At 40.3% G+C, this 14,560-nt stretch overlaps 1 protein-coding gene across 2 annotated transcripts in view; it reads right to left on the reverse strand.

Annotated features, from left to right (window-relative positions):
- Positions 1 to 1,747: 1,747 nt before the first annotated feature.
- The window catches only part of LOC143996255 (solute carrier family 22 member 13-like), a 55,363-nt gene continuing 42,550 nt past the window's right edge, over positions 1,748 to 14,560 (reverse strand). The window contains exons 9-10 of one of the 2 annotated variants that reach the window (XM_077491220.1): positions 13,415 to 13,624; positions 1,748 to 2,087 (exon numbers count right to left, since the gene is read on the reverse strand). In XM_077491220.1, coding sequence (XP_077347346.1) covers positions 2,003 to 2,087; positions 13,415 to 13,624 — 295 coding nt within the window. In that variant the 3' untranslated portion in view covers positions 1,748 to 2,002. The other variant, XM_077491221.1, reaches the window with a different exon arrangement.

Here is a 14,560-nt window from a genome sequence, read left to right on the forward strand (position 1 = left end):
TTTACAAAATAGGGGATAGTTTTATGGCATTTTTAGTAATAATTTTTATTTGTAATAGTAATGGCGGTGATCAGTGATTTTTTTTGTGACTGCGACATTATGGCAGACACATTGGACATAATTGACACATTTTTGACAAATTTTTGGGACCATTGCCATTTATCAGTGCCATACAAATGCACTAATTCCTGTGTAAATGACACTGGCAGTGAAGGGGTTAACCACTAGGTGGCAGTGTAGGGGTTAAGTGTGTCCTAGGGGAATGATGCTAACTGTGGGGGCCGTGGCTGTGTTTTACACATCACTGATCTCTGCTCCAATCACAGGGAGCAGAGATCAGTGTCACTGTTGCTAGGTAGAACAGGTAGATGCTTGTTTACTTTAGCATCTCCCCTTTCTTCCTCCCCGTGAGACGATCACAGGTATCCCTGCAGCGATTGGGTCCCACGATCGGACTCACAGAGGTCCTGACCGGCGTGCGAGCATGCCGCCGGCGACGTGCACGCAATGGCACGGCGGCAAATTTTACCTGTACGCCCATTTGCCTGTCCATGCCATTCTGCCCACGTACATGGGCGTGCACCTGTTGGGAAGTGGTTAAGTATAACTAAAGACAACTATTTTTTCATTCTTTGTTTTTTATAGAGTGCAGGGGAATTAGAACACCTGTCAGTTTTTATTACCGTCTTACCCTCTTTAGGGAGAGTCACCCTATCTATTTGTCCCGTCTACCATTGTCTTTGAAAGTGAGAGTAAAGAAAATCCCCAGAAACATAATAGAGAGGAAATCTTCCAATGTAGATACTAGTTCTGGTGACCCAGGAGTCCCCAAGGAATTCCTTTAATTTGCGCAATTTCATCTTACTTTCTGTTTTGGCTATGAAACGGGAAATTAAGTGAAATTTCCCAACGGGACACAGATGGCTAAAACAAATCTGACAGGGGTTATAATCCTCCCTTAACTCCATCCAAAATGAAAAAAAAAAAAAAGTTGTGCCTATAGTTATACTTTAAGGTAAAAAAAAAAAACCTTTACCGTTTAGAACCACTTTAAAGCGGAGGTCCACCCTAAAGTGGACCTTCCGCTCATCGGAACCCTCCCCCCCTCCGGTGCCACAATCGGCACCTTTCAGGGGGGAGGGGGGTGCAGTTACCTGGATAATCCAGGTAACTGCACCTACTTCCGGGATATCTCTCTGCGGAAAGGGGCGTAACTTACGCCCCTTTCCACAAGTGCCCGCCCCTTCCCGCAAGTGCCCCGCTGCCTGCTGGGAAACACACAGATCCCAGAGGCAGCGGGGAGCGTCCTTATTGCGGAGCGCGATTCCTGATTCCCATACCCAAGATGGCGGCGGCAGGACCCGACAGGCGACCTAGAGATCGGCTTCGGGTGCCGACATCGCGGGCGCGCTGGACAGGTAAGTGTCACTATTTTAAAAGTCAGCAGCTGCAGTATTTGTAGCTGCTGGCTTTTAAAAAAAAACGCGGAGTCCCGGTGGACTCCCGCTTTAAGTGTATGAAAAAACAAACATTTTAGGAGTATGGCACTGAATATCCAATCTCACTGTTTCAGAGAACACAGCATGTTGAAGCAAATGTAATTTAGAGATACAAAATTATTTATATATGATACTATCATAAGCTTTCTGCCAATCAATTTCCATAAAAGATCACTTCCAAGTTAAGCAGGATGGTGTTTCAGGTGAAAAGAGGTACGTTATTTTAGAGGTGACAATAAAGATCAACATGGTTTTCATATTATTTATTGCACATACTCTCAAACATAAGTTTGTCATTGTTTTGATTGGTGCTAATTCACATCTTTAGCGTGTGTTGATGTGCATTGGCCATAAAAATGAATGTCCTTTCTTGAATCTGTTCATGGGTATTTGAAGGGAATGGAAGCACATGACAAACAAAAAAACAGTAATACAAAGATGCAAATGAGTCAGTTTTTTAGCGTTCTTAAAGATTGCACTGCATCATTCGTTTTTGGTGCAGCTTAGAAACGTGTACTTTTCTGCTCCTGCTCTGTGCTCAGTTCAAGATGTCCATTGATCGAATGTTGTCCTGTTTTGCTCTCGTTTCTGAAAAAAAAAGACAACTCAGCTTCAAATATGGGAAAATTGATGCAATATAATTTGTCATCTTATGATATGAGACCAGAACTTTAGAAATGACCATAAAACTATTATTTTGACCATATGAATCTATTATTTCTAGAAACTGTAGATATTGATTTTTTATTTTTTTTGAATGGGTGAACAATGTAAATTTATTTCCGAAACTATCACTGAAAAAGAAGTGCATTGATAAGGTAAAACTTGTGCCACTGACATCACAAGAAATGATTACCAGTCTGTGGATTTTGAATCTCTGTAACAAAAAGATGAAATATCGGAAGTAACAGTTTTTTTTTAAACCTCTTCCGTCCGCACTATAGCTGAATGACAGCTACAGCATGGACCTACATTGCTGGGAGGCCATCAATAGACATCCTCCCATTTCCCTGCTCCCCGTGCGCCATCCTGTGGGTCACACGCGGCACGCTCTGTGATCACCAAGTCAATAAGACTTGGGTGATCACAGATCGGGGCCCCTTACCACTTGGTCAGCTGTCAGCCAATGACAGCTGATCACATGATGTAAACAGAAGCTCGGTAATCTTTTCTTTTTTTTTTTTTCTCCTCACGCTGACAGCATGAGGAGGAAAAAAGCAAATCACAGGCTTCTGTTGAAGAGACATTCGTCCCGAAGAGGACGAGGCATAGGCGCCTCATCTGTGTCATCCAGCACCGCCGGCCAGTGCCACCTGCCAATGCCCACAGTGCCATCAATTGGTGCCCACCAGTGCCACCCATCAGTGTCACCTACCAGTGCTCATTACTGCCACTCATCAGTGCCCATCAGTGCCACCCATCCGTGACACCTATCAATGCCCTTCAGTGACGGCCATCAGTGCCACCTCTCAGTGCCCACCAGTGCCGCCTCATCAGTGCCCACCAGTGCCCCTATCAGTACCGCCTTATCAGTGCCGCATATTAGTGCCCATCAGTGCAGCCTCATCAGCGTACATCAATGAAAGAGAAAAATTACCTGTTTGCTAAATTTTATAACAAAATATAAAACCATTTTGTTTTCAAAATTTTCTGTCTTTTATTAATTTTTTTAACAAAAAATAAAAAACCCAGAGGTGATCAAATTTCATCAAAACAAAGCTCTATTTGTGGGGAAAAAATTATAAAAATGTAATTTGGGTACAGTGTTACATGACTGCGTAATTGTCATTCAAAGAGTGAGAGCGATGAAAGCTGAAAATTGGTCTGGGCAGGAGGGGGGTTTAAGTGCTCAGTAAGCAAGTGGTTAAATCACTTCATTCTTTATTATTACTTTTTCATACAAAAAACAACAAGAATAACAAACAACATACACCCAACATACCACCCTGGCATGTAATGAGAGGGGGGGGGGGAACAAAACAAAACAAAAACCCTTGGCACCCATACTCCCCTCTCCCCCTCTCTCCCCACTCTTCCATCTAATTCTACATCTAAAGTGTCAGACCATCTTCTCCATATCTTTTCAAAATCTCCTGGACATCTTCTGTGTAAAAAAAATATATTTTTCCTTAATAATGGTTTCCCTTATTTGTATCTTTCATTCTGCTACTGTAGGTGGACATGATGATGTCCAGTTTTGCGCTATAAGCTTACGAGCCTGAAATAGTCTCTTAATATTTAACATTAATGTTGTTAACTTTGTGTGTGGTTGTTTTTTCTTCCAAATAAGTTCTCTAAAAAGAGATTCTATATTTCTAAACCAGAATACTGTGATCCAAAGGGGTTAATTATTAAACACATAAAGTAATTGTGGGGTCCAAATTATTCTAACTAGATTTGCTCTACCTATCGCTGTCAGTAGTAATTTACACCAGCTTCGCCATTTGTCCTTAAATTTCGCTAATAAGGGTTTAAGGTTCAGTTCAATATAATCTTTTACATTCTGATATATATCTATCCCCAAGTATCTCACTGTATGCTTCATTTGAATTTGGGACACGTGGTTTAATAAAGGAATTTTTAACTCATCTAATGGTAGTAGTAGTGCAGACTTATCCCAATTAATCTGGAAGCCCGAGATTCTGCAAAATATGGAGATGAGGCTCATAAGTTCCGCTAATGACTTTGAGGTATCCCCCAGGGAAATAGGAGCGTCATCTCCATAAAGGGCCACTTTATCCTTTCTTCCTGGTCGCCAGAACTCGACTATTTCCGCTGACTGTCTAATAGCAAGGGCAAGAGGTTCCACTGCTATTGCAAACAGTAGTGGGGACAGGGGGCAAACCTGCCTTGTCCCTCTAGAAAATTGAATGACCTTCATAATGTATTATTAATTCTTACCCTTGCTTTTGGTTCTCTATATAACATTTTTACCCATTTTAAAAATCCTGGACCTATACCAAAAGCCTCCAATGTGGCCCATAGATATTCCCACTCCCCCATATCAAAAGCCTTTGGGCATCCAGGCACAATATTGCTCTAGTTCCCGTATTTTGCATGGGGAGCTGCATATTTAAAAAAAGTCTAGGAATATTTGTTGATACTGCTCTTGTTGGGATAAAACCTGTTTGGTCCTCATGAATCAAAATGTTAAAGAGGAGGTAAACCCTGATGAGTTTACTTCCTCTTTCATTCCCTGCAAAGGCAAAGCATAATGGACTACTATGCATCGCATAGTAGCCCATTATGTGTCACTTACCTGACACAGGAGCCAGCGAAGTCGCCGCTGTCCCCTGTAGTCCGCCGCATCCATCTTGTTGGTGGGGTCTCCCAGCTCCGCCGCTGTCATTCGGCGAAGCCGCGATGACGTCACTCCCACGCATGCGCACGGGAGTCGACACGCGCGGCAGCTCCATTCTTGGAAATGCCGCGCTCAGTGCGCCTGCGCACCGTTGTCTACGGCGCATGCGCCGTAGACAGCGGTGCCCGTTTTCGGGCAAATATCTCCTAAACCATATAGGTTTAGGAGATATTGCTTGGACCTACAGGTAAGCCTTAATCTAGGCTTACCTGTAGGTCAAAGTGGTTTGTAAGGCCGCGTACACACGGGTGGACTGTATGGCCTACTTAGTCCGTCGAAACACATTTCAGCGGACAGTCTGCTCGTGTGTGGGCTTCAGCGGACTTTTTCAGCGTGCAGTCTGGCGTACTAAGTATTTCGGATTTTTCTAAATACTGTCCGTCATACTTTGGTTTCAGCGGACAATCCGCTCGTCAGTAGGCTAGTTCGACGGACTAAGAATGGCGCATGCTCAGAAAGGATTTACACGGCGAAAGGTTGTATTGCTGTGTATTGGACTTCCTATTTCTAGTCCCGTCGTACGTGCTGTACACGTCATCGCGCAAGCTTTCGACGGACTGTTTGTGCATCCGTGTGTGGTCAAGTCCGTTCATTCGAAAGTAGGACGGACTGTCCGTCGGATTGTATGACGGACTAAGTAGGCCATACAGTCCGCCCGTGTGTACGCGGCTTAAGGGTTTACAACCACTTTAATATAGCATGATAATCTATTTGCAAGAATCCGGGCCAATATCTTAATATCTGAGGTGAGGAGAGCAATAGGGCGATAAGACTCAGGCAGCAATGGGTCCTTACCCTGTTTTGGAATTACTATAATTATCATTTCCTCTGGGAGTCTTTGTTTCCGAAAAGCGTCATATAGTACTTCTAATAATTCTGCCAACAAAATCTTACCAAATTTTTTATAGATTTTCATTGCTAGTCCGTCCATCCCTGGTGCTTTATTATTGTGAGTTTGTGCAACTGCTTGTTTTAACTCTTCCAGGGATATGGGGCTATCGAGAAACTGCCTTTCTCCTAATTTTCCAATTTGTCCAAGAATTGTTTTACTTAATTCATTGACTTCTCCACCCTTGATTCATAAAGTAAGGTGCAGAAGTCAACAAATATATTCTGAATACTACCTGTATTTCACTACCCCTTCTGTATCTTTGGCTGCTGCGATAGTTATTGGGCCCTCTTGAGCCCGAGCTATCGCAGCTAACACACGTCCCCCATCTCATAGTGTTTTTGGTTTTGAAAAAAATCTGCTATTTTCTGCTTTGGTTAAAGATAACATTTTATACATTTTTTGAGCTTCCTGCCAAGCTAGGCGCTTTTCTTCTATGGGGTCCATGATAAAGTCTTGCTCTGTTTGAGTCACCCTTTGCATTACCTCCTCTTCCGGACTTCTAGATTAACTCTTAATTTTAGATATTTCTTTAGTCATTACCCCACACATACCTTCATAGTGTCCCAAACTACTAATGAAGAAGTTTTTTTTATTTAATTTTTTATTCTATTAGCTGTAGTTCTATTGTGTCCTTCTCTGTCATTATTAATAGCCACTGTGAATTAATTTTCCACGGTGGAGAAGATAACTGTCCCTCAGTCTATATGGTCAGTATAAGTGGGGAATGATCAGAGAGCCTCCTAAGGCCATATTGAATTGACTCTAGCCATGGAAGAAAGTTATCATTCCCCAAAGCCAAGTCTATTCTTGACAGCGATCCATATGTACTCGAACAACAAGAGTATTCTCTCTTTAGTGGGTATCTAATTCTCCACATATTGGTTAACCCCATTTCTTGTGTATGGCCACCAAATCTAGTTCTATTTGTTCTTTGTTTATTGTTTGTGGTGCTATTTCTATCCTCCTCATTATGGTATTAAAATCTCCCATTACTAGGGTTGGTAAATTCGGCCACTGTACCATTTTCCTAAGCACATTTTTCAGCACTTTCGTCATTGTATGGAGGAGGAACATAGACATTCACCAACAAAAAGTTTTTAGCATTTTGTGAGCACCGAAGCACAATATAACGACCTTCAGGATCTTTAAAACTCTCTCTCTGCATGAAAACTGTACCGGATGGGAAATCAGGATGCTAACGCCTCGAGAATAGGTAGAGTATACTGCATGAGTTTGATACGTGAATCTTGATCTTTCAAAAAGCGTTGTATCCTCTCATTCAAAGTGGGTCTCTTGCAAAAATATTATTTCTGGTTTATAAAACTCAATTGCTTCAAAAACTGCCTGTATTCTACCCCTATCACCCAACCCCCTTCCATGACAACACCTTAAATTTTCCACTCATTATTTCATATCACCAACTGGTAATCCACTAAGTACCCAGTGACCCCTACATGATATCCAATGCACCTTATATCAGAACAAATATTTCCCATTTCTTTAAATTTACATAGTGTATGATATTAGTGATCCTGACAGAATAGCAAGAGGGGAGAGAGAGACAAAGAGCATACGGCCCAAAAAAAAACACATCCCCCAAATAATAATTTCTGTAAATTTTGCTAGTTTCTTCTGTACTTCCATCGAAAAATCCAGGTAGAAGGAGATGTTTTTTCCTTTGTACTCAATATTACCTCGTATGACATGCTTTGGAAAGGATTAAATCCCTATCTCTGTAATTTAACATTTTAATAATAATTGTCCTGGGATTACTTGAGGGAGAGAATAATTGACTAGGAATTCAATTGTAAAAAGTCTTGAAAAACCCTCTGTGCTAAGCATATCCATTATGCAATTTTCAAAAAAAATGATCATTGCTTGGCCCTATTCATGCTCAGGAAGCCAAAAATACGTACATTATTACATCTTTGCCTATTTTTCAAATTGTCCAATCTCTGTGCTCGATCCATTATTTGTACTTTGGTTTGTTGGATATCCTTTTTTATGGAAGGCAGGGCATCCTCTGTTATACTAACCCTGTTCTCCAATTCTGTGGTACATTCACAGATTTTTTGATTTTCTTATCTTATAACCATCCTTTTTTAGGTCGTGAATTTGACTTGTTAGAGATAGTAAAGAACTATTACATACCTGAATAGCAGTGAAAAAAACGTCACTCAGAGTAGGTCCTTTTATTATGGTTTTACCAGTATTACTGCCATACTGATTTAAACTTCCAGCAGTTTTATTCCCGCCTGTACTCTGTTGGCCTGATTCCTCCATATTTTCTTGATCTTGGTTTTCAGTGTATTCTCCATTAAATTCAATGCCCGATACCATGTTGGTTACACATCTTCCCTCCAGACCCCGGGAAACCTCAGAAAACCCTCAATGTCTGTCATTTATTAAGATCTTCCTGTGTGTTCTCCTTTGAGACCTAGTCTTTTTCATCCCTAGATCCCTGCCAGGAAATACTGTGTGCTTCAGGCGTCAGCTTCGTCATATCTTCCACAACAGCTTTTTTAAGGATATCTGACATTTGTATTTTGTTTATCGTTTCAACATTTCCATGAAGTGCGCTTTCCCTAAGATATGTTATCTTTCCTTCCTTCCCTTCTTCCCTCTTCCCTCTTTTGCTTGACATTTTTCAGTTAATACTCTCTCCTCCTCTTCCCACCTCTCCCTTCATTCCTCTCCCCCCTCCTCCCTATAATCCCTCCCCCTCATTATCAAGAAACAAAGTCCTTGCTTATTAATTCTTTCCCTCCGTGCTCTATACTGTATTTAATATCCTTTCAGTGTTTGGAATGCAGTACTCAGTACACCAGACTGTAATCAGGGCTCTGTACAATATTCTTAACAATATCCATTCAGTGTTTCAATATTCAGTACTCTATCCCAGAAGGTCTATACCTTGCACAGTATTCAATAATGTTGTCCATAGGGTGTTCAGAATTCCCTATTTGATACTTTTGCTCAGCGTTTAGTAACAATGTCCATTTTCCGTATTTAAAGTGGAAGTAAACTCCCCTATCGTTTTCAGCCAAGGAAGCTGCCATCTTTGCCTCTGTTTAATCTTCAACTGCTATGGTGCTGCACATGTGATTCGTTATGACACCAGCCATTGGATGGTTTGATAGTTTGGCTGAGAGCACAGCCAATGTGCAGTTAGCATTCCCGGCATGCCTTTTTTTTTTAACTGTTTAAATCCATGGGTTTACTTCCACTTTAATACTCAGCACAGTAATCAGAAGTATCAATTTTGTGTTTAGTATTCAACTTTCAATACTCATTATTCATAATTCTGTGCTTCGTACATTTATTCAAAACCAATGTCCATTCTATACGCAGTATTTAGTACTCAGCATGGAAATATTATCTATTCAGTATTTAGTATAATATGCAATAGTCCATAGCAGCATCCTTTCAGTGTTCAATATTTAATATTCAACCCTCAGCACCACGCTTGTTGATAGTATTATTTCCATAACTAGTATTCAGTACATCACAGGATATTTAATATTAATACCATTTCAATACTCAGATTTCTGCAAATCATTCCAAATTCAGCAGAGAATTCAGCAGTTCAAGCAATTCAAGCAGTTTAAAAGCTTGCTGGCAATACACCTGTATATATCTTTACTGTGGATCCACCAAGAGTTGTCTCTTGGCCTGATAAAAAAAAAACATTCGGTATGTTTACTAAGATTCAGTGTTCAGCATTCAGTGTTCAGTATTCCACATTCAGCATTCAGTCCCACACTCATTGACGATAAAGTTTCAGTGTCCAGTATTCATTGCATAACATGGTCAATGTCAGTACCAATTCAGTGCTCAATATTCACCAGAGCAACAGCAGAGCCTTCAGGAGAACAAGCTAGGTAGGTAGTTTGCATTACCAGCAGGCTTTTACCTGTATATCACCTGTATACTTATACAGGTGATATACAGGTAAGTCTTCACTGGGGGTTAACCAGGGGTTGTCTCTTAACCTGAGAAAACCTTCAATTAATTCACAGAGAGTTTCTTTCTGACCTCCTGGTTTAAGATTTACCTCAGCCTGGTATACAAACGCAGGCATATGGAACCTCACTTCTGAGCCCAAGCCCCAGGTTCCTCCCCACAGTCCAATGAGCCTGCAGGTAAAAACGATCCATTGAGAATATTGCTATGCAATGAACTACTGTGATTGAGTACTTCTGAAAACGATACTGTCATGGAGTACTTCTAAAAATTGAAATTGATACTGTTATGGAATACTTCTGAGTTGCTAAATACCCTTGAATTTCAATATGTCCGTATCGGTATTTTCAGAATGTTGTTAATTATTCAATGCAATGTGATGCTATGGTACTATAATTCAAATTTTCTGGATTCCTTAGTAGCGCTGGTTTATTGTTCAATCAGGCTGCATTAATGTACATTAAAGCGGGAGTCCGCCGGGAGTCCACGTTTTTTTTTTTTTAAAAGCCAGCAGCTACAAATACTGCAGCTGCTGACTTTTAAAATAGTGACACTTACACGCCCAGCGCGCCCGCGATGTCGGCACCCGAAGCTGATCTCTCGATCGTCTCTCGGGTGCTTCCGCCGCCATCTTGGGTATGGGAATCAGGAAGTGGAGCCTTTCGGCTTCATTTCCCGGTTCCCTACTGCGCATGCTCGAGTCGCGCTGCGCAATAAGGATAGTCCCCGCTATCTCTGGGATCCCAGCAGGCAGCGGGGGACTTTCGGAAAGGGGTGTAGATTCTGCGGAAAGGGGCGTACCTTCTGCAGAATCTACGCCGGAAGTGGGTGCAGATACCTGTACTGTACAGGTACCTGCACCCCCCTCCCCCCTGAAAGGTGCCAATTGTGGCGCCGGAGGGGGGAGGATTCCAATGAGCGGAAGGTCCACTTTAGGATGGACCTCCGCTTCAATATGTAATGTACAATTTTTAAAGTTCCTGGATCCAAGGTCGGCAGATCCAGTAGGTTCAAAGCACTGTCAGTGTATCACCAAGGTATGCAGGAAAGAATCGCTACATCCCCTTCCGCTCTGCTCTGCTTATCTCTCTCTGCTTTGGAGTACCTCCTCCCCTCTCTGCGATTTACCAATACACCTATACACTGATGTGCTCCGAGTGCTCCCGGTATAGTACAGCTGCTGTCCGGACAATTAGCTAGGATCAGGTAGAGCAAAAAACATCACAAAGGGGTAAAGATAAGCGTGGAGCTACGCTGGCTACAACCTATCATGGTGGGAGTATTGGCACAGCGTAGACCTGCTGGAAACACCCACTCACATTGCCTTCCATCTCAGGCCACTTCCCCCATCCGTCTTAACAGATTCTTAATTCACAAATTTTAATGAAAAAAATCAATTAAAACAATGGAACGCCACAGTAATGGGGACTGGCTGTGCTTCCACCTTTGCCGATTAATTTTTGGGCTGGAGGAAGGGTACTAAAGAATATACACCCCATATACTATTATGGTTCAAATTCATAGATGATGTATTCTTCTTATGGAATGAATCCATGGAAAAGTTTAATAAATGTTGGCCTAAATCAATGCAACTGATATAGGTATATTTGTTACAAGTGAAATCCATCAAGAGACTATCAATTTCTTGGATTTGACTATACAGAAAGATGAAAAAGAGAAGAATAATTACAGTAATTTACAGGAAACTGACATCAGTCTGCATCATTGGGTATAGTCACCATTCAAATTATGAATTGTTGAATTATGAATTTAATTGAAATGAATGAAATCATGAAATTTATGAATGAAACCTAAGGAGAGGGATACTCATAGGGCAAACTTTGCGATCAAGATTAAATTATTTAACAATGAATTCAAGACATATTTTTGGAGAGAGGGTATCTGAAGAAATGTTTAGCGATCGCATATGAGAAAGTACAAAATAAAACCAGAAAATATATTTTGAGATTTGAAAGGGAAAGAAAATGAGAAAGATAAAATAAGTGATTGGCACACATTCATAACAATTTGGCAATATTTTAAAAATACTGACACATTTTCCTAGAAGACAAAGGCCAAAAATAATTGTATAAGCATTATATTATACATTGAAGGGTGAGGAACATCATAGATGCACTCATTCATAGCCATCTGGATACGCATGATAAAACGGCAAGCAGTGAATTCTAGTTATCCCAAAGGCTGAACAGGTATTTTCAAGGTGGGAAAAGCAAGGCATGTCAAAACAGTCCTACTAAAGGACATTGATTATCAAAAATAGTGAAAGGATAAGAATTAGATCTTTTACATTTGTAGCTCCACAAGAGCTACTGTATATATGCAGAAAAAAAAACCCCTGTTCTAAATTATATATAACAAAAAATTATTATACCGTTTTTAAGATAAGTTTTAGAACATTCAAATAATATCCTGATCAAAAGAGGGAAAACCCTAGCACACATGTATGGTCAGTGCATATAGGTAATTCAGATTGTATACATTTTTTGTACTCAGCATAAAAAATTGGATCCCTGTAAAAGAGACTTAGATAAGGCCCTGCTTTAGGCTAAAGTGTGATGGATCTTTAGAATAAATTCCAAAGCAACCAACAGTTTGAATTAAGTATTTCCATGTTTGTCCATCATCAGTAACTGAGATAGGATAGACTGCTGACATAAAGAATTCATCTACAAAGTCATTTTTCAATAAGATTTAATAAATATTAAATAAGATTGCATAAAATAAATTGATTGTACTAAAAAGTATAGGAATTCCTCTGGAAAAATATGAGTAAAAAATAAGAGAATATAAATTATTTGAAATTATTAGGTTAAAATGGTGATTCTTATTTGTAGAACTGATTTCTAATTATCTAAATAGTAAATTAGATGTAGATATTAATAATAAATCCCAAATAGCAGAAAAAAGATATAGGGGTTGATTTACTAAAACTAGTGAATACAAAATCTGGTGCAGCTGTGCATGGTGGCCAATCCAGCTTTTAACGTCAGCTAGTTCAGTTATTCTCTGCTGCTCTACTTTGCCAGAAACCACCAGACACATTTCCAGCCGCATCATTTTTTACTCCAAAATGGAAATTCCCCCGGCAAAAGTCTAATGTGAGCTTTTGATCGGAAATTCCGACCTTGTGTATGCTCCATCAGACTTTTGCTGGCGGAATTCCCGCCAGCAAAACATTGAGAGCAGGTTCTCAATTTTTCGGTTGGAAAAAATTCAGATCGTAAATTCCGATCATTTATACCAATTCCGCCGCGCAAAATTCTTATGCATGCTCAGAAACAATTTGACGCATGCTCTGAAGCACGAACTTAATTTTTTCGGCTTCTCATAGTGTTGTACGTCACCACGTTCTTGACGTCCGAAAGTTCAGAGAACTTTTGTGTGACCGTGTATGCAAGCCAAGCTTGAGCGGAATTCCGTTGGAAAAAAACATCCATGATTTTTCCGACGGAAAATCCGATCGTCTGTACATTAGGTTGTTGCAACACTTGCCTGAAAGTAGTATTTGACTTACAGCAAACGGTTAGATTTTAGGAAGAGAAAGAGTAGAAAAATGCAGTCCTTGTAATGATATACAGAAACAATGTTTTTTTTTAATCACTAGAACACATTGGTAATCATGTTTAAACACAAAGATGTATAAATAATGTAAAAATAATACTAGTATTGTATTTGTACCTTGGGACCCCATTGGCATCATGTGTATGGTCCTGGAGGTCTCTATTCCGTGTCTCTGGTAGAAAGAAACAGGAAAGGCCTCCAATGATGGGGCCACTGCCATAAACAGCCATTGGAATAGCTGGATGATACTGGTCCAAAAGATTTATGAGTGGAGCAATTATTCCAGCAACACGGGATGTCATAGAGCAAAGACCCACTCCATTTTGTCTGTAAAAAAAATAAACTTTCACCATTGGGGTCAGAATACCATAATCCAAAAATACTTTTACAGAGTAAAGATGTCTAGAATTTAGAACATTCGTCCCAGCCATCTGTAGGCCATGACATCTCCTAGCATCTCCTGGTCAAGAACTTGTGGGACAAATCAATGAGTTTGTATGGATCTGGTCAACCAATAACTTTTTTTCCCCTTTGAGAGAAACTAGTGCTCCCTTCTCCATAAACATCCATCCCGTGAGATTGTTTGTGCAACAACATTTCCTAAGAAAGTTTTGGCATCTGGATTGTCTGTTCACAGCCAGATGGTGCCTGTAGGCACCTTGGAGTGTATGTCTGGGGAAAAAATAAAACATATTTAGTGTATATCAGCAATGCATGAACATTTCCTGGTGTTTTATCCTTTTCAAAATGCAACAAGTATAGAAAAATCTGGCTGAAATCCAGTGTGCTCCTTAATTTTCTATTGAGTTGACACAGTGCCGTGTGCTCCTTAATTTCCTATTGAGTTGAGACAGTGCCTATGCTGCAAAGAAAGTGGTTGTAAACCCGAAGAAAAGAAAAACAAAAGAAAATAAACCCTGTAAGACAAAGATATAATGAGCTAGTATGCATTGTCCAGGGATCTCCTGGACAATGGTAAATATCTCTTAAACGGTGCAGGTTTAGGAGATATTTACAGTACCTACAGTACCTTATTATAAGCTTACTTGTAGTACAAGTGGTGTAACTAAATTTACAACCACTTTAAATCTCAAGCAGTGTTGTCAGCCCTGCCAAATTTGCTTCTACTGGACTACAAAATATTTTCCCCTATCCTCATCTCCATAACATAAGGGGGGGTGTAATGTAGTCCAAAGAGGAGTACTGGCTGTTAACACTGTCTGGCTTTAAGCCCAACAAAGGCAGAGTTTCAGCTCACACAAG

This window comes from Lithobates pipiens, unplaced genomic scaffold (genome assembly GCF_037356315.1).
Source record: "Lithobates pipiens isolate NorthernLeopardFrog02 unplaced genomic scaffold, aLitPip1_a1.2 Scaffold_19, whole genome shotgun sequence".
NCBI classification, from domain to species: Eukaryota; Metazoa; Chordata; class Amphibia; order Anura; family Ranidae; genus Lithobates; species Lithobates pipiens.